The 23,858-nt window shown below is 53.9% G+C and overlaps 1 protein-coding gene across 4 annotated transcripts; it reads left to right on the top strand.

Annotated features, from left to right (window-relative positions):
• Positions 1-2,326: 2,326 nt before the first annotated feature.
• Positions 2,327-21,892, top strand: PKM (pyruvate kinase M1/2). 4 transcript variants are annotated; one of them, XM_068204312.1, is made up of 11 exons: positions 2,327-2,462; positions 7,802-7,971; positions 8,340-8,431; positions 11,281-11,412; positions 11,603-11,789; positions 12,573-12,843; positions 13,104-13,254; positions 14,362-14,514; positions 17,552-17,718; positions 20,362-20,543; positions 21,099-21,892. In XM_068204312.1, exons 2-11 carry the CDS (start codon positions 7,821-7,823, stop codon positions 21,203-21,205), a joined length of 1,593 nt encoding a protein of 530 aa, XP_068060413.1. In that variant the 5' UTR covers positions 2,327-2,462; positions 7,802-7,820; the 3' UTR covers positions 21,206-21,892. The 4 variants fall into 4 exon arrangements, with proteins under 4 accessions (XP_068060413.1, XP_068060412.1, XP_068060411.1 ...); XM_068204311.1 differs by lacking the exons at positions 2,327-2,462; positions 17,552-17,718 and adding exons at positions 7,534-7,588; positions 18,154-18,320; XM_068204310.1 differs by lacking the exon at positions 2,327-2,462 and adding an exon at positions 7,534-7,588.
• Positions 21,893-23,858: the final 1,966 nt, after the last annotated feature.

The following is a 23,858-nucleotide window of genomic DNA, read 5'->3' as shown; positions in this document are numbered from 1 at the left end:
CCAGTGTCCCCAGTACAGAGTCCCCAATGTCCCCAGTACAGAGTCCCCAATGTCCCCAGCCCAGAGTCCCCAGTGTCCCCAGTACAGAGTCCCCAATGTCCCCAGCCCAGAGTCCGCAGTGTCCCCAGTCCAGAGTCCCCAGTGTCCCCAGCGCGGAGTCCCCAATGTCCCCAGCCCAGAGTCCCCAATGTCCCCAGTACAGAGTCCCCAGTGTCCCCAGCGCGGAGTCCCCAATGTCCCCAGCCCAGAGTCCCCAATGTCCCCAGCCCAGAGTCCCCAGTGTCCCCAGTACAGGGCTCCCTGTCCCCAGCACAGGGTGACCATTTTTGGTCCCCTCCATGGAGTACAGGGTCCCCAATGCACCTGGTACAGAACCCCTCTGTGGTCCCAGCGTACAGTGACCATTTTGGGTCCCCAGATGGCTGTCACGGTGTCCCTGCGGTGCAGCACAGCATCTGTGTGGCAGGTCCCTGTGTTAATGGCATGTCCCCAGTGTCACCACGGTGCCAGAGCGGAGCCACTGTCATGGGTCACAGGCAAAAGGTCCCCATGGTCCTGGGATCATGTCCCCAAGACCTCCAGCACAGTGTCCCCAGTGTTACCAGCCAAAGGCCTTCATGGATCTGGCATACAGTGTGCATGTTGGGTTCCCACACAGCTGGGACAGTGGCCCCAGTGGCCCCAGCACAGAGGCCCCAGTGGCCCCAGTGGCCCCAGCATCTCCAGCCGGGTCTTTCCTTGAGCCCAGCACAGCGTCCTCAGCACCCACAGCACTGATTCCTTCGGTTTTAAGTTTTTCTGTTCTGTGTTGGTGTGCAGCTTTTAGCTTTATGTTGAGTGTTACTGGGATCTTTTCACAGGGTGGTGAAGACAAAACAACCCTATTCTGGCTGGAGACTCAAGGACAATCTCTTCAAACTTCAGGCCCAAAGCATAAAGAACCTGAAAAGAGGAGGGCGGGCAAGCAAGCAAGGAGGGGGAAACTTCATCATTTGAAGCTATTAATTGGACAGTTAAATCCTATATGCAAGAGGACTAAAACTTATCAAAATGTGAGATCTCATGACCAAGCCCTCTTTAACTTCCATCTTGGAGCCATCTGGGCCGAGCCACGACTGTGGCTCCTACTGCCAGGGTGTGGCCTTTGAAGGCACTTCAATAAATCTCCACTTTCTTCCTCCTAAAGCCATCTAGCCTCAGTTCCAGCTGTTTAAGGCACCAGCACCATGTCACCAGCATCTCCAGCCGTGTGCCCCCAGTGTCCCCAGTGCTGTGTCCTTGTAGCTCCACTACAGAGATTCCTCACTGGTCCCCAGGGTCCCTGTTGGAAGGTCTCGAGACCCTCCAAAGCGCCCCAACCACCCAGAGCCACTGCCCTCACAGGGTGAAGGACCCCTGAGGTGTGAGCTGGGGGGCTCGGTGTGAGATGGGAGGTGTCGAGGTGAGCTGGGGGTGTCAGTGTGAGTTGGGGGTGTCAGTGTGTCAAGGTGAGCTGGGGGTGTCAGTGTGAGTTGGGGGGTGTCAGTGTGAGCAGGGGGTGTCGGTGTGAGTTGGGGGTGTCAGTGTGAGCAGGGGGTGTCGGTGTGAGTTGGGGGTGTCGGGGTGAGCTGGGGGGTGTCAGTGTGTCGTTGTGAGCTGGGGGGTGTCAGTGTGAGCTGGGGGGTGTCGGTGTGAGTGTGTCGTTGTGAGCTGGGGGGTGTCGGTGTGAGCTGGGGGGTGTCGGTGTGAGTTGGGGGTGTCGGTGTGAGTTGAGGGGTGTCGTTGTGAGCTGGGGGGTGTCGGGGTGAGCTGGGGGGTGTCAGTGTGAGCTGGGGGGTGTCAGTGTGTCGGTGTGAGTTGGGGGTGTCGGGGTGAGCTGGGGGTGTCGGTGTGAGCTGGGGGTGTCAGTGTGTCGGTGTGAGCTGGGGGTGTCGGTGTGTCGGTGTGAGCATGCGGGGTGTCGGTGTGAGCTGGGGGTGTCGGGGTGAACTGGGGGGTGTCGGGGTGTCGGTGTGAGCTGGGGGTGTCGGTGTGAGCTGGGGGGTGTCGGTGTGAGCTGGGGGTGTCGGGGTGAGCTGGGGGTGTCAGTATGTCGGTGTGAGCTGGGGGGTGTCAGTGTGAGCTGGGGGTGTCGGTATGTCGGTGTGAGTTGGGGGGTGTCGGGGTGAGCTGGTGCCGCGGTCCCTTTAAGGCGACGGCCACTCTCCGTCCGCGCGCGCGGCGGCTGCGCCGCCTCCTCATTGGCCGGCCGAGCGCGTGCTGTGACTCAGCGCCTCCCCCCCGCGCTTTGTGCGTCCGCTCCTGAAAGTAGCCCCGGCGGCCCGCCCTTGCGGCCCCCGGCAGGGCGGGCGGCGGAGGGATCCTTGGGGGGCGGTGCTGCGGCCAGCCGGGATCACCTTGGCGGGGCGTGGGGGCGGTGTGCAGAGCGGCGGCGGCGCTCGGAGAGGGAGGCTCGGTCCGGCAGCGTGACTGAACGGCGGCAGGTAACGGCGTCCTGAGGGGCTGCGGGCGCTGGGGCCGGCCGCGCCGGTGCCGCCGTTATTCCCCTGTTGCCGCCGCCGGGAGAGGGTCCCCGCGGGCGGCGGCTGAGGGGAGGGGGCGCGCGCCCCGCGGGACGGTTGAGGAGGGGGCTCGCGGCGCCGAGCACGTGGCTGCCGGCAGCCCCGGCCCCGCGTGCCCTCCGCTGCCTCCTCGGCCATCCTCCCGACATCCCGCTCCGGGGAACGCCCTTTCCGAGCATCCCCCCGTGACCCAGCACCGAGGAGCGCCCGCTCCGAGCATCCCTTCCGATCCCACGCCGGGGAGCGCTCGCTGCAAGCATCTCCCCACGGCCCACACCGGGAAACGGCCGCTCCGGGAACGGGGGGGGCGGTGCGGGTCCGCTTTGGGGTACGCGGGCCCGGGTGAACGGAGTGGGGCACGCACGGGCGGGGAGCCCCGCGTGTGCCCGGCGGCCGCGGCGTTAAAGGGAGCGCACGGCGCCGCTGCGGCTGCCGCCCGGTCCGGCGGTGCCGGAGGAGCCGCTGGGAGGCTGAGTCAGAGGCGCACGGAGTGAGGCGCTAGGCCGCCTGCCCCCCCGCCTGCACTCACGTAAGAGCCGGCAGTTCCCCGAAGGGCATCAGCTTAAATCGGCGTGCGGCTCGCTGCACCCAGCAGGGATGCTGCAGCCTCTTCCCGCCCCCCCGGGAAAGAGAAGGCCCCTTCTGAATTAATCTTCTCCCGTAACTGTGCCTGCTTAAACACGTCCAGCTGATGCGGGCAGTTTCTTGAACTGTGAAAACCTTTCAAACGTGTTTAAATCCCCTTTGCAGAGCTACCAAGGCATGAATAGCGCTTTTGTCGGCGGACAATGGCAACCTCCCGACTATCTCCTCAGACTACTAAAAGTAGACGGCAATCTCTAAAAACCTGCTTTTGTTCTGATAAGGCAACTTGGTATCGGAGAGGCCCAGGTTAACAAAAAAAAAAAAATCAGTGTTTTATGAAGGTTTTTGTCATGCTAAACTGTTAATTTTCCTGCTGCTGCTGCTCATCATGACTCGCCTTGGCTCAAAGGTGCAATGACAAATTTTTGTTTACTCAGACACATCCAGGAACTTGTGCAATTAGAAGTACTTAACTAAAAAAATAAAAAAAAACCCTCTGAAGAGTGTAATTTTATGCCCGAGATCCCGTTTGTAGAGCAGAATTGTGGCTGATATAAAGGAGTTCGATGGGTTAATGGTCCGCACTGGTGCCAGCAGGTTTCCAGCCCATCACCGGATTAAGCAGAAGGTTTTTGTGCGAGGCAGGAAGCACTGCTGCGAGCCACGTGCTTGAACCAGGGACTTCTGCCTGTGAAACCCTTTTGAGAAACTTCACTTGCACTAGATAAAGAGCTTGGAGAGTCTGCAGCAGCCTGCGTTTTTTTGATTACCTACTGTTTTATCTATCTAAATTTGTTATTAAAACCTTCATTTGTTGCTGTTAGCCGGAGTGATCCACCGCCGGCCTTAATTGCCTTTCCACCCAACAAGTTGATAATTTAATTTGATGGGAGTAAGACGTTTCCCAGGCCGGCTGGAGCACGTGCTTGTCCTTTATCTCCCGTCCGGCCGTTGTTCTCCCGGGGGGAGATGGAGCCGCAGCGGGTGGTGATGGATGGCACGTAGGAAATGGGGCTGCAGTACCGGGGCGCTGCCACGTGCAGCAATCTCCATCCTGGACTGGGGATGCAGCGCTGTGGTCTACACTTCTGCCCAGTTAAATGTGAAAAGAAAACCCCCAAGCTTGCTTTTATCGTGGAAAGCAGGTTTTTGCAGCTTGCCTGAAGGCAGCCAGGTGCTTTTTGCCAAGCTGAAAGGCTCCTTGTCCTCCGCAAGGTTAAGTCTGTAGGTGTGTCCTACAAATACCCTCGAGATAAGTCTTTCTCGTCACCAAACATCCGATGCTTGCCACCTCCTCTTATTTTTTTTTTAGTTAAGCCTTCCAGGGAGGACAGCTCAGCAAAGGCACGGCAGAGCCAGCCTGATCTTCCTGTTCCCCATTGCCAAAAAGCTGGAGAGGCATCTCCGTTGTGGGTCTCTCCTCCCGTGGATCTGCAGCTCAATGCTGGGGAGAGGGTCGGCTAGCCAGGAGCAGGTGGTGGCTCCTGGGTTCCATCCAGCCTTGCAGAAAAGGGGTGGAATTTTGGGGTGGCCATTTTGTCCTTACGTAACGGCGAGACACCACCCCCGGCACCAGCTGCCTGGCAGGAATTTGCTGTCCTCCCTCCCTGGGAGAGGGGATGTCAGGCCAGGGTAAAAACCTGCTTCTCTGCAGAGCTGCATTTCTCTGTTGTTGAGTGCCTCCAGCTTCTGGAATGAGCAAAGCTGATGTTTTTCTAGGTTTCTTTTGGGAATCTGAAGGCCTGCCTGATTTCATAACCCTGCCCTGAGCACTAACTCGAACCATTTCTGCCTCTGGGCAGGGTCACTGGGCACGAGCAGCCTTGTTCTGCAGCATCCATGAGGTTGTGTAAGTGAGGCTGACCAGTAAATCCCGAATCCTCGCCCCCTGGGAGCCTCCTGGCTGGAGTTCCTGCAGGCAGTGACACAGCTCTGCCTGTGGCCTGGGGACAGCCCCTGCTGCAGTTCCTACTTCCCTGTCACCAATAACAGCAAAGACTTGGCCCTGGCTGGGGATTGCTGCTCCCTCTCCTTTCTCCATCCCCAAGGGGCATATCCAGAGAGACCGTGATTTTAGGCTTTCTCTTATGTGACCCATGGGATGAGCTGGCTGGAATTACTCACCTGGCTGCAGTAAAACCCAGTCCCGACCTCAGATGGCTCAGTCTGGAATATTCAGGAGCTGGGGAGATACCAGACAGCACTGGGACGCCCTGTCTGAAGCATGGGCAGGCCAAGTAATAAATTTGGGGATTTAATCGTTATTCCTTGAGGAATGAATTCAGGTTTATTCAGTGCTGGAAGCATTCAGGCACTGTAGGGTATTGCTCACCCCCCCTTCCTCTATCTGCCCAGACTGAGTGCTCCGTGTTTTCTGGTGTCCTTGAAGTCCTTGTTCCTCTGTTTGATGTTAAAAAAAAGCGGAGTAGTGGGAAATGCCAGACATTCCTGTTATAAATACGAGACTGGTCATTCCAGTAAAATTCAGTTGATGCCTTGGAAATGCACGGGGGTGGAAGGCAGGAGGGAGTATTGAAAAGACTCGGTGGTCATGGGCATGGTGCTGTAGACAGATGGGTGTTTGGGATACTTTCTGGCTCCTGCGTCTCTGCTCTCGCCCCTGGACAAGGTCGCTGTGTCTGCAGTTAATTCTTCTGAGCCCTCTGAACTGCTGGAAAATCCTGTGAAGGGGATACCGGCTGGGAAGTGAACTTTTCCTTTGTCTTTATAACGACTTCAAGGGTGTTAAAATTATATTTGCAAATGACTTGAGTGGGTGGGGGATTTCCATGAGGCAGGGAGAATTCACTTGGCTATTTTTTTTAAACTTCCAAGTTGTGCTCTGGCTGCAGTTTCCGTGTTGGGATACCTTGTTCAGTATTCCTCTTGTTCCTAGAAGCTGTGCAAACCTGATTGCCTGTGCATGGAGGTGATTTCCCAGCAAAGGCTTGTTTTTTTTGGCATCTAAGGAAACTTGACACTGCTCTGCAGGTGTCGGAGGGTGCAACAGCAAGTGTTAGAGGGCTGAAACACAATGTTTTAGGACTGACCAGAGGGTTTTCCTATAATAATGAGACTTTGTTGGGCTTTTTATGTGGGCAGACCTTCTTGTAGTGACTCAGCAGCTTCTGTCAGGGCTGAGGGAAAAAAAGCTTTGCCAGGTCAAATTATGGTTTTTGCTGGCCCGGCTGCATGTGGCGCATGGCAGCGCGGTGAGGGTGAGTCAGGGCTGCCTGCGAGAGGATCTGCACGTACGTGAGGAAGGGCTGCAGGGGAGGAGCATTGGGGCCAGGCAGCAGGCTGGCAGGGCTTGGTCTGCCCTTCTCTGTGCTCAGTCCTGCTCGCTCTGCCAGAGTTTTTGCGTTTATTGGTGCTTCTGTGTCAAAGTTGGATATGCTGAGCAGGCTGGTGTGTGTCCCTCACACCTTTCTGTGGTTTATTGATGGGCTTTGTCTGCCTGAGGCGGGCAGAACAAAAGCCCAGCTCTAGTCCTGCTCTGTCCCAGCTTTTAGCTGAGCCCCAGCCCGTGTTTGTATAAGCAAATCCTGGAGGTGAAGGCTGCTCATGCCTGCTCTTGAGTATCACCTGTGTGCCCAGGGCACAGAGTTTGAAGTTAAACCATTCTTTAAAGGCAAAATGAGTGATCTGCCCATACCAATAGCCACCACCTTGCATCACTCTTTTACCAGAGGCTTTTGTAATGCTGGGACTTTAGCCTGGGCAGGTCCAAGAGAAAGCTTTGAGCTGCCACTACTACTTGAGAACAAAATTATTGCAATTAGAAATGCCTGGGGCACTGGTACTGCTGTGATATTAATGTCCTCCTGTCTCAGTGGACTGTTAAGCTTCAACTCAGCTTGCTTTTTGAAGGATGGGTTGGTTCCCAAAGAATAGGCTGGTCCTGCTGTTGTGGGGACTCTCTAGTCCAGAGGAGGCAAACAGCCTGAGTTCAGAGAAGTTTTTTAATCCAAATGTTGAAAAATACAACCAGTTTTAAACCTAATGATAAATTCCGGTGCTGTAGGTGAAGGGGAGTGCAGGAGGTGGGGGAGACCTGCAGCATCTTCAGTCAAAGAGAGACTTTGAGTGTATTCAATCTTCAATCTTTTGCATGTTCTCTGCCAAAGTGTTGTGTTTAATCAGCTCAAGTCTGCTTGCTTGTCCAAGCTTAAAGGATGGGGTTTAGGCTTATGTGGACTTTGCTGTGATTAGGTGCTCCTCGGCAGAAGGTTGTCATGTCCGGGCGTGCTGCAGTCATGCCGGAGCCGAGCTGCCCTGGTCCCATGTGGGATGGGATGTGCAGTTGAGGCCTGTAGGAGAAATGAGTGGAGAGCTGGGAGGGAGGAGGCAGAACCTCTCTCTGCCTGTGCACTCAAGTGCTTGAATTTTGTTGCGTTGTGTAGCTCCAAGGGAAGACTGGCAATGAAGAGAAGCTATGAAGGGAACTTCTGCATAGAAGGCAGGTGAGCTTTGGGTGGTCCATGTGGGGGATGACATGGAAATAGAAATGTGCCTTGCCTGTTAGGATTCTCAAATAGGAACATAAAGATAGTTTGACCCAGTAGCAGCTTTCTTGTTACCTCCATATTCATCTTATTACTGTCTTGGTGTCTCTGCTTGATGGGCAGTTTGGGGTGGGTGATTCCCAAACCTGGCACCACTTTCTTCCCTTCCAGACACAGAAATCGAGCAACCATGTCGAAGCACCACGATGCAGGGACCGCTTTCATCCAGACCCAGCAGCTGCATGCTGCCATGGCAGACACCTTCCTGGAGCACATGTGCCGCCTGGACATCGACTCGGAGCCAACCATTGCCAGAAACACCGGCATCATCTGCACCATTGGTAGGCCATTCCTAGATAGGAGAGAATTGCAGCTAGGAGCCCACACCTTGGTGAAACTTATTAGGGAAATTGTGAGAAAGATCTGACTTTCATCCCTTGCCAGCGCTGAACTTGTGTGGTGAACGAATATGACTTTCCTGTGTTTGCCTAACCTGTGTTACTGCTGGGAGTGAATCCAGTATCCAGGGAAATGGGAATTGCTTGAGTTCTGCTGCACTCCGTGGGCAAGTTAAAACAATATTTGCTGCTGCAGTGCTGAGCAATGCTGTATCCATTTACCTTTTCTCTTCCACATGAAACAGTCTGGTCTGTGTGGGTTACCTCATTATTTTTCTAAAGTTAATGTTCAAACTGTTTCTTCCTTCTAGGCCCGGCCTCCCGCTCTGTGGAGAAGCTGAAGGAAATGATTAAATCTGGAATGAACGTTGCCCGCCTCAACTTCTCTCACGGCACCCATGAGGTAAGGGTGCGGTCCGAGCTGCTACAGCCCAAGTGTGTCTGCTGATCCTGTCCCGCAGGGAGGAGGGAAATCCAGTTTCATCCAGACCATCCTTGGTGTGGGAAGGTCAAATAGCTGCTTTTGGGGAAAGCATGCTGGTTGTACATACCGAGCCTGCGTCACTGTTGATAACATTGAAGTGTATTTTCTGGGCCGTTTTGAAAGCAATTCAGTTCCGCACCCTGCCCTGCAGCAGGGAGCCAGGTAACTGGTATTTGACACTGTGCTTGCCATGAAATCCTTCAGTTCTTCCTCACATCCTGCTGTTCCCAAAACTGCTGCTTCCCAGTGAGCAGCAAAAGCTGAGAAGACCTGTCCCTCTTTTGCACCTCTGCAGGAGGTTACACTATCAGTTAATCTCACTTCTTGTTCCATTGCTGGGGATTTTGCAAGCAGGTGATCCATGAACAACCTTGATCGAAAGGCATCTGTTATTAGTGATTTGATGTAATTACTGTGCCCACTGGGAAGAATGGGCTCCTGGGTTTTCTGGCTAACAAGCTGCTCCAGGTGCATTCCTGGCACTCTGGAAGGTCCCATCATGGAGCTTGGGACATGGTGTGGTGAGCTTAGAAAAATAAGGTCAAAAGAAATCAACACTCCATGACAGTCAAGTCCTTATTGCTATAAATAGCTGAGATCCTCAGTGATACTGGAGGAGCTGAGGATCCCATTCTGCTGAGGTTTTTGGGGGTTTTTTTTGACCCTGGCTGCTTTCCAACTTTTGAAATGTCACCCAGTAGCAGCTGTAGGTGGCTTTACTTAGTGACCCATGAGCCTCGTGGTATGTAACAGCTTGGCCTCTCACCCTGGTAGCCTTTAATGAGCCCAGGGCAGTGTCAGGATCAAAAGGGCTGATACTTAACTGTGGGCAACCATCAGACCTTGACTAACCACCCTGGAACACTGTCAGTGCAGGCCTCACAGTTGGGAAATCAGCCTGGAGAAAGAATAGCGTGGAATAACTGTCCCGGGAGTCAAATCCTTGCAGCTGGGTGGCTCTTGAGCCAGATGACACATCAGGGAGTTGGTGGCCAGGCTGAAACTGGGAATTCTGACACCGTTACCGCCCAGTTGCTGCGGTCTGTGAACTTGGCTGAGGTCTTCCTGATTTGTATGAGGTCTAATTACACATCTTACACCAACAAAGCCGACTGCGGGCTCTGGTGTGGCTGTTGCCTGCAGAGTGTGACCATCAGCCATAGCCAGTCCTGAGTTTGTGTCCTGTCCTGGCTCCTGCAGAATGCCCTAGTTACCAGTGAAGGCCCAGAGAATTTCCATGTGTCACAAGTGCTTCAGTTCTTGTGTCCAAATGCCCAAAGCATTTACCAGGGCTTGAGCTTTAACAGAGGTGCTTTGGCACCTGCCTGGCTCCCTTTTACATAGACTAAAAATGGCCTTTACCTCCAGTTCTCTCTGCATTCCCGTTCTGCATGTGTAACTCTTCAGGAGGTCAGACTCCCTAGGAGCCAGTTAGTCCTTGGTATCAAACTAAAATGGAAATCTCAGCTGATTGGGTTCAGATAAGTGTTGTGTTATGGCACTGTCAGGGCATGTTTTCTGTGCTGCACCCACCCAGCTGCAGTGCCTGGAAGGGTCAAGGCTGTCTCAATCCCAACTTGCACACTGTCAATAAACTGACTCATTTTCCTGCTATATAGAGTTATCAGCTGTTAGATATTTCTCACTAAGGGCACACACGTGAACTTCAGCATGGCTTTTTTCAGCCTCACCTTCCTGGTGCTGGCTTATCATCCCCGCGATAACAAAATCAGTGTGGAGGGCTCGTGTTGGGGTGAGTGAGTGACACGAGGGAAACAAGTGTTCCAGGTGAGTCAGGTCAAACTCCATCAGTCCATTTGGCACAGAGAGGAAAGGGTATGTCTTATCTACTAAAGTCTGTCAAGTGTTACACAACTCTTACTAGTTGTAAGTAGTCGAGGTTATCTCTTAATGTTATTTAAACAAGTAAAGTAAACTGATCTTTTGGCCATCTGTAGCACATTTGAGGGAGCTGGGATGGGTTTTGTCAAAAAAACTATCTTAAAACTGGCAGCATTTAGCAAAACGCTCTCACAAACAAGGTTTGGAAGCCAGGAGTATGGTGCTGGACTATTGAGCTGTCTGTGATTGCTTTGACTCTGGAAATAAACTGTCAATATTTACACGGATAACATTCTTTTAGCAAATCCTTTATCTATGAGGATTCAGGCCAAAGAGTGAAAAGCCTGTCCACCTGCAGGACTGATAGTGGGTCAGGCTGGAAGCGTGTGTGGGAGCTAGCAGTGTGGAGAGGCATCTTCCCTTGCTCTGATGGGAGGAGGAGCACAGCCATGTGTGGCACTGTGGCGTTCTTCTGCTGTCAGGTCTCTTTGAATGCATACAGTTACCCAGCTGCTGGTGCTGTGAATGTTCTGCTGTGTTGAATAGGCAGGTGTTCAGGAAAACTTTTGGAAAAGTTACTCCTAAAGGCCTGTTGGTTGGTGAGCCACCATCAATTGGCAGATGTGTGCCCTCATGAAAAATCACTTCAGGCAGACCTTGGAACTGTCTCCTTGAGTTGTTCTTCTGGAATTAGAGCTGAGGGCACACCGGATAACTTCCAGACTCCACCTTCATGGCAGGAAGGCCCTTGTATCCTTGCACTCTGCTTTACTGGAAGCTTTTTCTGGGTTAAATTTTGAAGGTAGAACTGAAACTGGGAGCAGAACAGTCAGCTTGGGCAGCTTCTGGGGTGCAGAGGGATCTTTTCTGTAAGCAGCCAAGTAGAACCAGATTTAACATTTCCATCTTTTTTCTTTTCTTGCCAGTATCATGAGGGCACAATCAAGAATGTGCGAGAAGCCACAGAGAGCTTTGCCTCTGATCCCATCACCTACAGACCTGTGGCTATTGCACTGGACACCAAGGGACCTGAAATCCGAACCGGACTCATTAAGGGAGTAAGTCGCTTTGTTTTAATCACACTTTTTCACCACACAGACTTGATACCGTGTTAAGCCTGTGGCCATTTCCAAACAAAAAAATATCATAGGAAATGAGGTAACAAACCACCTCCCAAAAGTTCTGACGAACTGCTGTGGGCTACAAGAAGGTGGTGTGCTGGTTTTTACTGGTTTTGTTGTCACACAGAGTGGCACAGCAGAAGTGGAGCTGAAGAAGGGCGCACAGCTCAAAGTGACCCTGGACGATGCCTTCATGGAGAAGTGTGATGAGAGCACGCTCTGGCTGGACTACAAGAATCTCACCAAAGTTGTAGAAGTTGGTAGCAAAATCTACGTGGATGATGGTCTGATTTCTTTGGTGGTTAGGGAGATAGGTGGGTAATAGCCATTTTAGCTCTGCCTGCTGGGTGTTCTTCAGGATATACTTGTGCTTTCCCTCCAGTAACTGTTTCTTAGCTTGCAGTTGTGTGTTGAAGAAAGGAGAAGATGGTTCTTTAAGGTTTAGTAAGACTTTGAGCTAAAATTCTCTACCTCAAGTGTAGGAACTTTACAAAAACTAACTTCAGCTGGGTTTCACTGGGCTGGCATCTAAACCCCATCTTCAAAGGGGAATGTGTGGTAGGGCCATACCACTGTCCATGATCAGCCAGGCTAATTCATGCCCTTAATGAAGGATTTAACTAGTTTTACAGCACAGACCCTGGGTTTTGTAGTTAAGAGAACTAGTTTTAACTGATAATGTAGAGGCAAGGTTACTTTCCACAATACTCCCTTTATAGTGCTGCCTAAACTGCTGTAGCCTCAAGCCTCTAAATCTGTGAGCATGTAGGGAGTGGGAGGTGAGGCTAGGGTGTTGCAGGGCTCTCTGTGCAAAACTGCAACCTGCTAGCTTTTCTTGGGGAAGGCGATCCCAACCTCCTGCAGTGAACAACTGCTATCTTATCCAGGAACAGCCTAGAAGTTGATTTAGACGAATCTATTGTGTTCCCAAGGGTAAACTGCAAGCTCACGTGGTACAGAAATGCTCTGAAGAGAATGGATGTGCTTTTTATCGTGTGTGCTGCTGTTGACACTGCAGTTCCCAGGCAGGGAGGTGGTGTGCGAGCTGGTAGCAGGAGCTATCCTGTAAACACTGACCATGGGAACATGTGTTTCAGGGAAGGACTATGTCATGACAGAGATTGAGAACGGCGGCATGCTCGGCAGCAAGAAGGGTGTGAACCTGCCCGGCGCTGCCGTCGACCTGCCTGCTGTCTCTGAAAAGGACATTCAGGACCTAAAATTCGGTGTGGAGCAGAACGTGGATATGGTGTTTGCTTCCTTCATCCGCAAGGCTTCTGATGTCCATGCTGTCAGGAAGGTGCTGGGGGAAAAGGGAAAGAACATCAAGATCATCAGCAAGATCGAGAACCACGAGGGTGTGCGCAGGTGAGCTTTGTGCAGGGCATCCTTCGGGTTTGTCACACTGGAATAAAGCGACTCCCACTCCCTTTTTGTAGCTTCAGGCAGCTTTGTGTAGCACTGAATATGCACTGTGCCTTGCTTCTGGTTTTCTTCCTCCTTCCTTGGCATTGCAAGACCCCAAACAGCCCATGAAAAGTGTGAGCGCTCCTTTCAGAGGAGGACAGACAGATGGGAAGGTGCTTTGCAGAACAAATGGGATAACACAGCTCTTCTCTCGCTGTCAGGTTTGATGAGATCATGGAGGCCAGCGATGGCATTATGGTGGCCCGTGGTGACCTGGGAATTGAGATCCCAGCTGAAAAAGTCTTCCTCGCCCAGAAGATGATGATTGGGCGCTGCAACAGGGCTGGCAAACCCATCATCTGTGCCACTCAGGTACTGGAAGCACCACCTTCGGCTCCTCACGCCTCTGGTTGGGAGGGAATGTTGGAGGCAGACATAGGTTGATGGCATTGGTTAAAGAATGAGATGTAGAGAAGTTTTGCTCATAGCTGAAAAGCTCATATTTAGGCATTTCTGTGTTTGGGATCTTTTCCCAGTTAGATTGCAGGACCTCTTGCCAAAGGCTATACGCCTCAAAACATCACGTGGTAATGAGCCTTTGGGGCTGACCTTGCAAATTCATGGGAAAAATGGCACATGCTTTTCCTTGGCATCTTGTGGCAGCTCATCCCTGCCTGACAGGGAAGGTTTGCTGGGGTTCCCAGGTTTCTTAGAAAATGTACCCACACTGCAGCTTCAGAAGGAACTGAGTAAAGGATCCTTCTCCTTTTTCTGGGAGTGGTAGGGATCACATGCACAGTCCTCGAGCACTGTGGTGAGCTCCAGCTGGGGGGGAAGCTGAGCACCTGAGGAAGACAGGAGAGCTGGCCAGAATTGGTGTGTGGAAAGGGATTAGGAAGTGGTCATCTCATGGAAAGCTGTCCCATTTTCCCCTCTTTTGAGTGTGGATGCTTAGGAAGCTGGTGGAGTTACTGTTCTGAGTTTACTGCCCTATACATATAGGCTAAAGCATTTGAAATGTTGTGTTGGGGGAAGGTGACTTCATTGGTGCAGACCCTGCTCTTTATGATTTCTAGATGATAAAATCCCCAAATTTGAGAATATATTACTGGCTTTGAGCTTTCCGTAAATACTTCTAATGCCACACTGCTCTAAAGAGCTCTGAGTTCCTTGGACCAAGCTTTGTGCTGAGAAGTTAAAGGTTGGAGTATTTTGTTGGGGATGTTGTGTGGCTTAAATCTCCCTGGAAATGGAGTAAATGTGGAATGGGTATAAAATGGAATGGGGTATTTTCATTACTGCTGGAGGCTTTAAATCAAAGCTGGTTTAGGAACCACACCCTCTTTTTGTTCCATACCCATGGAGAACTCCTGCAGTCCTTAAGTTACATCCCACTTTCTGCCCAAGCCATAAGGAGTATTGAAGTGTAGCCGCTTCCTCTGGCAGCGTGTTGATCCCTGTGGGTTTGTTCTCTCCCAGATGCTGGAAAGCATGATCAAGAAGCCTCGCCCAACACGTGCTGAGGGCAGCGACGTCGCCAACGCCGTCCTGGACGGAGCGGACTGCATCATGCTGTCTGGGGAAACAGCCAAGGGAGATTATCCCCTCGAGGCTGTGCGCATGCAGCACGCTGTGAGTACTGCCCTGCCCTGCTGGGGACAGGGACATCACCTTGCTCTTGGCCACCTGAGCTGGCCCCTCAAAGGCCTGAATGGACCCAGCTGCTTAAAATAGCCATTTTTTTCCCCCACACTCTGCTGTGGGTGATTTTTTTTTTTTTTTTTTTTTTGAACAAACATGGTCCTGAGGGCCTGTGATCTCACTTTGTGTGCTCCAAACTTGCCAAGCAGAGCTGAGAGCTGCTCTGAATTGCTGAGATACAAAACTTCCCGTTTCTGTTTGCCGTTACCTCAACAGAAATTTCATCCAATGTCCTATTGCAGTGGCATATTAAATGCCTAAAAATTCTGCATGGTCAGGGAGCTGCTTTAAGCAGTTTTATCTATACATAATGAAAGGTCTTGGCTGAATCCTGCATGGGAGGGGGTGGGGAGGCTCCTGAGGGTGATTTACAGCACTGTTGCATTCAGCACCTGCTGTGTGCTGGGGGGTGGGGGGAGTTTGTTGCATGAGTACTGACAGCACCATATTTTTACATGCCTGAACTGCCAGAAACCTCTGCTCTGCTTTAAGTTCGTGTTTCAGCTGATACGAGCCTTATGTCAAGTATCTGCGAGCGTTGCTGCTCCCCAGTTACCAGTGCTGTGAATCACAACACAATGTGAATCACATCACAAGTTCTAACTCTCACCAGTTTTATTTGTAACTCAGCTTCTATAGGTTATTCAACTCAGCCAGTGTTGGTTTGCAGTGTGTTACCTAAACATCTTTTACCTCAGTATGGAGTGGTGTTTTTTGCACGAGGCAAATGCAAAATACAGCTTACGATCACTGGGCGGTGGTGCTCCTTTACAGGCCAAATGCTAACAGTGCACCTTGAAGCTTCTCCCTCCTTTTCCAACCCCTAAATCACAAGGATCAACTGCCTACCAAGACTTGGGAACTTGCTGCAGCAAACCTTATACCTGGGTTTCCATCCTGGCATTAATTCTTTGGTCTGGGCAGATTGTGTTGTATCTGTAGCCTGATTTGAGGATCTGTTGCATGTGCTTCCCTCTTCCTACAGACCTGGGCATGGTGTTCATTCCACCAGGGCCCCTGGAGAAGCACTGGAGGCTTTAACACTGTGCAGAAATTGAAATACAGATTGACTAAGTGTGAGATGTTTCAGGCAGCAAGGTGCCAACTCTTATGGCAGGAGCACATGCCAGTACAGCGAGGTTCTTTCCTCTGAGCTGATTCACTTCTTATTAGTCAAGCACAGCAACAGTGTCCTGAGTAACCATGGTCTGGGGATCTGCAGCATGGCTGGAGCAGGTGGCTGTTACCATCTGAAGTGGGCAGCAGCAAACTTCCAAATACTGGGCAGGCTGATTGCTGTAGGTGGGAGTGGACATCTTTCCCATTCCAATCCAGGACCCACACTTCAAAGCCCAGCCAGCTATGCTATGCTGCCTGATAGGACCAAGGTTTAAACAGCCTCTCCATTTCCCTTTCTCCCACCTCCCTGGTATCTCCACCTGTGCACCAACTGGAAACTCTCTACAGCTATTCCTGTCTGAGCAGATCCAGCTGTGGGGTGAAGTTAAGGGTTGCTGGGCCCCTCTGCTGCAGCTCCGCAGCCCTAAAGCAGACACATGTATTCCCACTTTTCATTACACGTGGGGAGTGCAGACTTCCCTCTGAAAGCAGATTTGTTCTCTGTGTTACATGGACCTGCTGCCTTTGTACCAGGAGCTGAAAATAAACTGCCATGCTTCCAGCTCCTGCACTTGCAGTAAGTGTTGTGATGCAAATACTCCCCTTTTATCTAAATCCAGCAGTAACAATATGCTGTAGGACAAGATGGCACTGGCCTGCTCTTCCAGCCTGCTGCCTGTGTCCTGTTATTTTTAGATCTAAGACACTTAACTACTTTGGCTTAAACTGGTAGCAGTGGAAGGGATAATTCCCAGCATCACATAAAATAATTCGTTAACACTAGAGTAGCAAAATTCTAATTTTTTTAACTCCAGAGCTTTCACTGTGATGGCACATCAGTCTGTAATTGAACATGAACTTGTCATGCTTTGTGTAGCAGCTGTTCACTTCGTGGAGTAACTGGATGGAGTTGTCCTTGAGAAGATCATGAACCTTTGCATGCTTTTCTAGTCTCTGCAAGCCTTCTTTATGGGGTTGTCAGGCCTTCCGAGATGATTAAACAGGATTCTGAGAGGAACAGGTTGCTGAACCTGTTGCCAATGCTCAGACAGAACACAAAGCCTTTAGTTGTGCCTCTGTCCCTCTCATCTGTCTATATCTGGCACTGTACAGACACTCAGACATCCACACTGTGACAACCCTATAAGGAAGACTTGTTCCTGTTTATTTCCCTATTACCAAAAGGAAGTTGGTATCCCATTTGGATGTGAAGCTTTATTGACTCTCAAGTTAAAAAAAATCTTTATTGGCTCTCAAACTAAATCTTCATTGACTCTGAAGTTAAACTAAATGTAACAAGACTGAGAGAACAGTCTCCCACCTTCAGAGGTGACATTTAAAGTGTGTTGCTTGCATGTTGGCTCCAAAAACTGTTCCAGCAGCACTCTGGTGCTGGGAGCCTAGGAAAGGAAGCCAGATATTTCCTCTTACAGAATTGCAAGCAGGACCATGGGCAGGCAGGTAGGTGGCATAAGAGTCTCTCAGGGAAGTCACAAGCAGCCATGACAAAGCATGGTCTGGCTCTGAGCTGGCTCGTTCTGCTCCTTGAAAAGCAATTTATGTTTGCCCGCTCTGCGGGAATTCCCAAATACAACAAAAATACCATGTTTGGAATGCCTGCCCAGTGACTGGGGCCTGCCAGTGCCATGGTACGGTGAATTTTAGTCTGGATTGTATTTTGCAAAGTCAAAACCCGAGAGACAAAAAGCTTCACTGCTTCACCTTAATACCCTCTTGCATGCATTACTATGACAATTAAGCAAGTTAATGTGATCTCATATTCCTCTGGTATATCTTTCCTTCTTTTCTTTCCTCTGTTCTCCTCCTTCCCTCCCACTCGGGCCTGCAGATCGCCCGCGAGGCTGAGGCCGCAATGTTTCATCGTCAGCTGTTCGAAGAAATTTTACGCCTCAATGTTAACAACAGGGACCCTGCCGATGCCATGGCGGCGGGCGCGGTGGAGGCCTCTTTTAAGTGCTTAGCTGCAGCCCTGCTAGTCCTGACCGAGTCCGGCAGGTAGGGCTCAGAGAGGGGGCTTGGGCCGGCCCTTTCCATGGCAAAACACACTGCGCTCTAACACTGCAGTCTTCGGCCAGCTGCTCACTGCCCGCGCCAGCCTTGTGTAACCGCTGCCGTGTGAGCTGACCCCGTGCCAGGGAGGGATCCCAGTAGGCAGGAGCAGAGCGAGAGTGCCTGGCAGTTGGCATGAGTGTCACCTGAGTGTGGGCTTGACAGGGCGAGGTGCCACCATTGGAAAAAGAACCCTTGGGAATCGAGTGGTTCCTCTGCAGGGACGTGCTGTTGGGGTGAGCTTAGTCTGAGCTCGCTGGCTAATGACAATGCCAAAGGCTGGCAGTACGGATGTGGCACTCCGTGCCGCAGCACCTCGCCCTGCCCTGTGCCCGAGCGCCTGCCGTGAGTGTTGTCTCCGAACGCGTGTTGCTCTTGTAGATTGCCCGGGAGGCCGAAGCCGCCATCTTTCACAGGCAGTTGTTTGAGGAACTGCGTCGTCTGACCCCCCTCAACTGCGACCCCACCGAGGCTGCTGCAGTTGGCGCTGTGGAAGCGTCCTTCAAGTGCTGCAGCGGGGCCATTATTGTCCTCACCAAGTCTGGAAGGTAGGAGGGTACAAGTGCCCCCAGGTCAAGCCTGCTGTGTGACAGGGTGGGGGAAGGAGAATCCCATGGCTTTCAGAGACCAGTGGAGTCAGGTTCTGGCAGTGCCTGCAGTGGTGGTTCCTCGGGACATGGACGCATATCCCTACACTCTGAGTCCTCGGCCTGCCTCTGCCAGCGTGGCACCAGCTCTGAGCCCAGCCTCCCCTCACTGCTACAAGTGGCAGTGGCGCCAGCTGGAAGAGCCAAGGGAAAATAAGCGTTGCAGCTTCCATTCAAACTTCCTTGGCAAGAAATCATCCCTGTAACAGTGAGGCAGAAGTTCAGTGGATGCAGAATCTATTTTTTTTTTTTTTTTTAATCAAGGCTTTGGCCTTTTGTAGTAGCATCCAAACTATTGGTCCCTTGCTAGACTTTGCAGTCATCAGCCCTGCTTGCCTGAGCCCAGGGGGTGAAGAGGGACTGCGCAGCCTGTGATAGGTCGGCAGGGAAACGGAAAGTGTTGGAAATGTCCTCTTCCAGGATTCCTTGTCCCTGCCTGCAGGTAATCTCTCTGCACAGATAGGCATCTGGCAAGCACCAGGTGAGCTCAGTGGCTGCAGGTGAAGTGTGCTGGAATGATGTAGTTTGGGATTTCTGTCCAGCAACGGTGACAGCGGCCAAGCAGAGACTCATTCTTCCATTTGTGGAATGGGAGCTGGAGCCTCATGGATCAGCTCATCCATCTAGAGGACCTGGGCTGCCTGCTCCCAAAGCACGTCCGACCATAAGTCTCAGACGGCTTTCTGGAAGGAAATCAGGATTTCTCACGCTGGATTCACACCAAAACAGTAGTGCAGCACACGTACCTGAAGATGCAGACCATCGGTGAAGCCTTCACCAAAATGTACAGCTTAAAATGATTTCAAGCAGAAAATGACTTTCTGCAGAGATGAGGAAAGAACTGTAAGCACCGAGTTCTGGATGTCCTCATGCTTCTAATGTTTCTTTGTCAAATGTTCCAACCTTACACTTGACCTTCTTAAAGAATTTGAACTCTGATATTTGAATATTTTTAGCTGTGGATTAGGTTAACTCTTGTGAGTACCTGAATCTCCCAGATCTCATGGGAGGCGGCTTGGACAGTGTGGGAAAGATTGTCTGAGAGCTGGCATGTGTGGTTGGGTGCTGGGAGCAGTCTGCTGGCCCATGCTTTAAGCAGCAAACTTTGTGCATTTGAGTGTTGCTGAGCTTGGCTCCACTAAACGAGGCTGCAAAAGCAAGTGGAGACACCAGCATGTCTGTTGGAAAGATGGAGCTGCAGATGCCACAGCCTTGCAGTTTGAATCTGGTTGCAGATGCTTTCCCTCAGCAGTGCTCAGAGAAAGGAAAGCTGTAGGCTAGTCCCCACCCAGGCTGTGCTGCTGCTATTTTAAGGTGTTTTAAAGCATTTTAAAGACTTTGTGCCCAACTTCCCAATGTAAGTTTTGGCCTCTGTTGCATTTGCTTCCCATGGGGTGCAGGAGCAGAGCTCTGTGGAGGAACTGGCCTGTTTGCTGGCTTCAGGGTGGCTGGGAGGCAGATGGCTTCCTCCTTGGCATGCTTTGGGCAGGCTGGCACCGGCTCTTTCCACCCTGAAAACTGGGAGCTCCTCAAAACAGAACTTTCAGGGACCCCTGTTGAGATGCCAAGGCCTGCTTGCGGAGGCCAGAATAAATGGCACCTCGCCACCCTAACATAGCAACAGAGACAAGTAAAGGCTTGTTCAGGGACCAAAACACCCTGATGGCACTCGCTAAACATGGAGGTGAGGAGATTGTCACCACCAGTGGGGACAGCCAGTGGTGGTCTGCCCAGTTGCCTAACTGGGAGTCCAGCAGAGCATCAAGCTGTTTGGTGAGTGGATTTTGTGGAGACTGGTCACATCCCCCCAGGGGTTTTGGGGAGCCCTGGTGGCTGACAGACAGACCTTGGGGCTGCTGTGCTCCTGCAGGCCGTTCCCAGGTGTCCTCCCTGGAGGCTGAGCTGGCTGTGTGGAGCCCCACCGTGGCTGTTTTCCCTGCAGGTCGGCACACCTGGTGTCGCGGTACCGCCCGCGGGCCCCCATCATCGCCATCACCCGCAATGAGCAGACGGCGCGCCAGGCCCACCTGTACCGCGGCATCTTCCCCGTGCTCTGCAAAGACCCCGCCCAGGACGCCTGGGCCGAGGACGTGGACCTGCGCGTCACCCTGGGCATGAATGTTGGTGAGTGGCACCCTCCCCTGGGACACGGCTGTGGTTGGGACGTGGCGGCCCTGAGCACCTAGCCGTTACTTTGGGGTCACTGGTGATGGGAAGAGGGGAACTGGCTGCCTGTGTGGTAACTGGATCCGGACAGGAAACCGGTGGTGGTTGCACGAGCAGAACCACATCTGATTGGGAAATGAGGTGGTGGGTTTGGCACAGCTGCCTTTAAGGAGCTTCCAGCAGAAGACCAGTTTGGGTTTATGGTGGTGAGTGATAGACCTGTGACATTCACCACTCCTGAGGGACAAGGGAAGCCTGGGTTGACTCTGTCCTGCACCCCCTCCAAATCATGTGCTGTGGAATTTCAAGCTGTGTTGCAGAGAACCCCAGAGCAGAGGTGAAGGGTGTCAGATGGGTGGGCAGTAGGAAGGTGGGGTTTTGATACCCTCGTGGAGCTCCAACTGCTGTGGCACAGGCAGCTTCGTGACTTGGGGAGTGGGTGGTGAGCACTTGCCCCATGGCAAGGAGACAGGGTGGGACTGGGCTCTGACATCTCTCTCTCTTCTCTGCTAGGCAAAGCTCGAGGATTCTTCAAGAGCGGTGACCTGGTGATCGTGCTGACGGGCTGGCGCCCCGGCTCTGGCTACACCAACACCATGCGTGTGGTGCCCGTACCCTGAGCGCCCACTGGGCCTTCTTCCCCTGCCCCCCCTCCCCTCCCACCACCCCACTGCCCTGTCTCCCCTTGCAGTAGACCAACCATCGCTTGCGCTGTTGTCCTTGTCCCTAGAGTGGATGTAGGTTGCTAAACACCACCCAGTGCAGCAGCAGCAGGGGCAAGAGACCTTAAATCACTAAAAAAAAAATATACTTGAAGTGTTTAGTTTTTTAAAAATCTCTCCCTGTAGTTAAAGTCCTGCCTTGATGTGTGTTGGAGTCAGCGTAGGAGGTTTCTGCGTGTTGTTGGGACTCCTCTTTCCTGGTGACTGTCCTCAGAGTGTGAAGTGTCTCTTTCCCTGGCCCTGGTGTGGGGTTTTGGGGAAGGAGAGAAGAGGCGATGTGTGGTCAACGGTTCAGCTGGACCCCTCCTTGCTCGAGGCAGGCTGCTACTGCCCCTTCCTGTAATGGCTACGTGCCTCCCCAGTCCCAGTCCGGGGCGGATCCAGCCTTTCTCAGCTGGCTGTTTGGGAATGGGGGCAGGTGAAGGGTCCTGGCTCCATGCACAGAGCGTCCCATGCTCCCCTTGCAGCGTTGTCTCCGGTGTTAGTCATGTCCCCCCACCACCCCAGAGCCCCCCTCACCCAGCACTCTGATGGGCCCTGGGGTGGGAGAGCACAACTGTCCATCAATAAAGAGAAGCCGAAGCACCTGCTGGGCTGAGGAGCTGCTCCTTGCGGGGGGTGGCGAGGGGTCCGCAGGGGTAGGAAGAGATCTGCTGAAGGGCCACAGGAGCTGGGGAGGGTCTGCAAGGCTGGGGAAGTGCTTAGGGCTCGGGTGGGGATCTGCCGAAGGGCTCTGCAGGGCTTGGGCTGTCTGCTCTGGGCTCTGTCTGGTGTGGGGGTCTGCAGGGGCTGGGGCACTGTGCTGCAGTTCGAGGGCGGTGCCAGCGGAGGAGTTTGCCAGGGTTGGGGCTGCTTGTGGGGAGCTGCGGGGGCTCTGCAGGGCTGGAGGCATCTGTTGGAGTGCAGAGTGGGCCCAAGGAGGAGTCGGGGGCCTCTACAGGCATTTGAGATGAGAGAGCCAGCAGGGGACCGGGACCCCCGGGAGCTCAGGGTCCCTCCCGCGTGGCCTGAGCCCGCCGGGGCGGAGGAGCGCTGGAGCTCGGCCCCTTGAGGAGGCCGCACAGCGGTCCCTTTAAGGGCCGGGGCCCCGCCGGGCTCCGCCCCTCTCGGTGGTGGGCGGGGCCTGTGGGGCGGGGGGCGGTACTCACTGTGCTGGGGGCGGGGCTGGGCGCTGGGGGCCAATGGGCGGGCGGAGGGGGGCGGGGCTCGGCCGTGTGCGGCCAATGGGCGGGGCGGAAGGCGACGGGCGGCCAATGGGCGGGCGCCGTGGCGGCGCGAGGAGGCCGGGGCGCGCGGGGCATGACGGCGGCGCGCGGGGCCGCGCGCAGGTAGCAGGGGGGCTCGGGGGGCTCCGGGGCCGGGGGGAGCCGCGCCTCAGGGCGGCCGCGGCCGGCACGGGGCTCGGGGTCGGAGGGGGCCGCGGCCACGTCCCTCCCGCCGCCGCCGCCGAGCCGGTGTTGGCCCTCGGCCTGTCCCGGCCGGCGGCGCCGCGCTGAGGGGAGCGCGGAAACGCCGACACTCCCTCGCCCATTCCCTGAAGAGAAGGGCCGGGCCGGGCCGGGGAGAAGTCCCGCCGCTACCCGCCGGCGCGCCGCCGGTTTCGCCTGAGGGGCTCTGAGCGCCGGCGGGGATGGCATCTGCGCTGGGGCTGCCCCGGGCGCGGCCCCGGCGGTGGCCGAGACCCACAGCCCCACCGTGCCCCGCACAGCCCCGCAGGCCGAGGGTCGCCTCCCTACGCGCTCCCTCCGTGCCCGGGGCGCTCAGAGCGGCTGCCGGTGAGATGAGACCCGGCGCCCCGGGCGCTGCGGACACCCCGGGGCTGGCGTCTCGGCTCTGTCCTGGCCGTGATCCCCCGGCTCCCGGGGCGGGGAACACCAGGAGCATCGAGGGAGAGACACGCGGGGCTCCCTCCGGCCTTGACGTCGCGCCTCATTCTCTCCTGCCAGCGCCGCTCGGCTCCGGCCGTTCCTCTCCAGCATCCCGGGTGGCTCCGCTCCAGCTCCGACACGCGGGACTGAAATGACCTTGGACGCCGGGACCAAGGGCAGCTCGCCGAATCCCGCCCGGGCTCGCTCGGGCCGCGGCCGCCCGCCCGCCGGTGCCTCCCTCCGCCTCTGAGCCTCCTGGGGTTTTCTGGGAGGCGCGATCCCTGCCTCGCTCGCTCCGGCCTCCGCCGCGCGCTTCTCCGGCAGCGGGGAAGGATCCAGCGAAAATCGCTCGCCGACGGAGGGGCTCGTGCCGGACCTTTTCCAGGCTGGATCCCAGCGCCGCGTAAGGGAAGGGAGACACCGATCCCGTGGGAGGGAGAAGCGCCGGGTTTTGCCCAGCAATGCCTGGGGGTTCCGGGAGCCGGTGTGGGCAGGGAGGGGGTGTCAGGAATGGGCATAGAGGCATCAGGTCGCTGGATTGTTTTCACTTTGCTGGGAACTTCTGCACCCACCCTCTCTGCCTCCTCTCAGGAGCTCTGAACTCGGACTGGTTTTGTTCCACTTGTATTTTGGGACACTTGGGATGGTGAGTTTACCTCAGCAACAGCTTGGTGCTGGACAAA

Source organism: Anomalospiza imberbis, chromosome 13, assembly GCF_031753505.1.
Source record: "Anomalospiza imberbis isolate Cuckoo-Finch-1a 21T00152 chromosome 13, ASM3175350v1, whole genome shotgun sequence".
Lineage (NCBI taxonomy): Eukaryota > Metazoa > Chordata > Aves > Passeriformes > Viduidae > Anomalospiza > Anomalospiza imberbis.
This window is presented reverse-complemented; position numbering and strand designations above follow the sequence as displayed.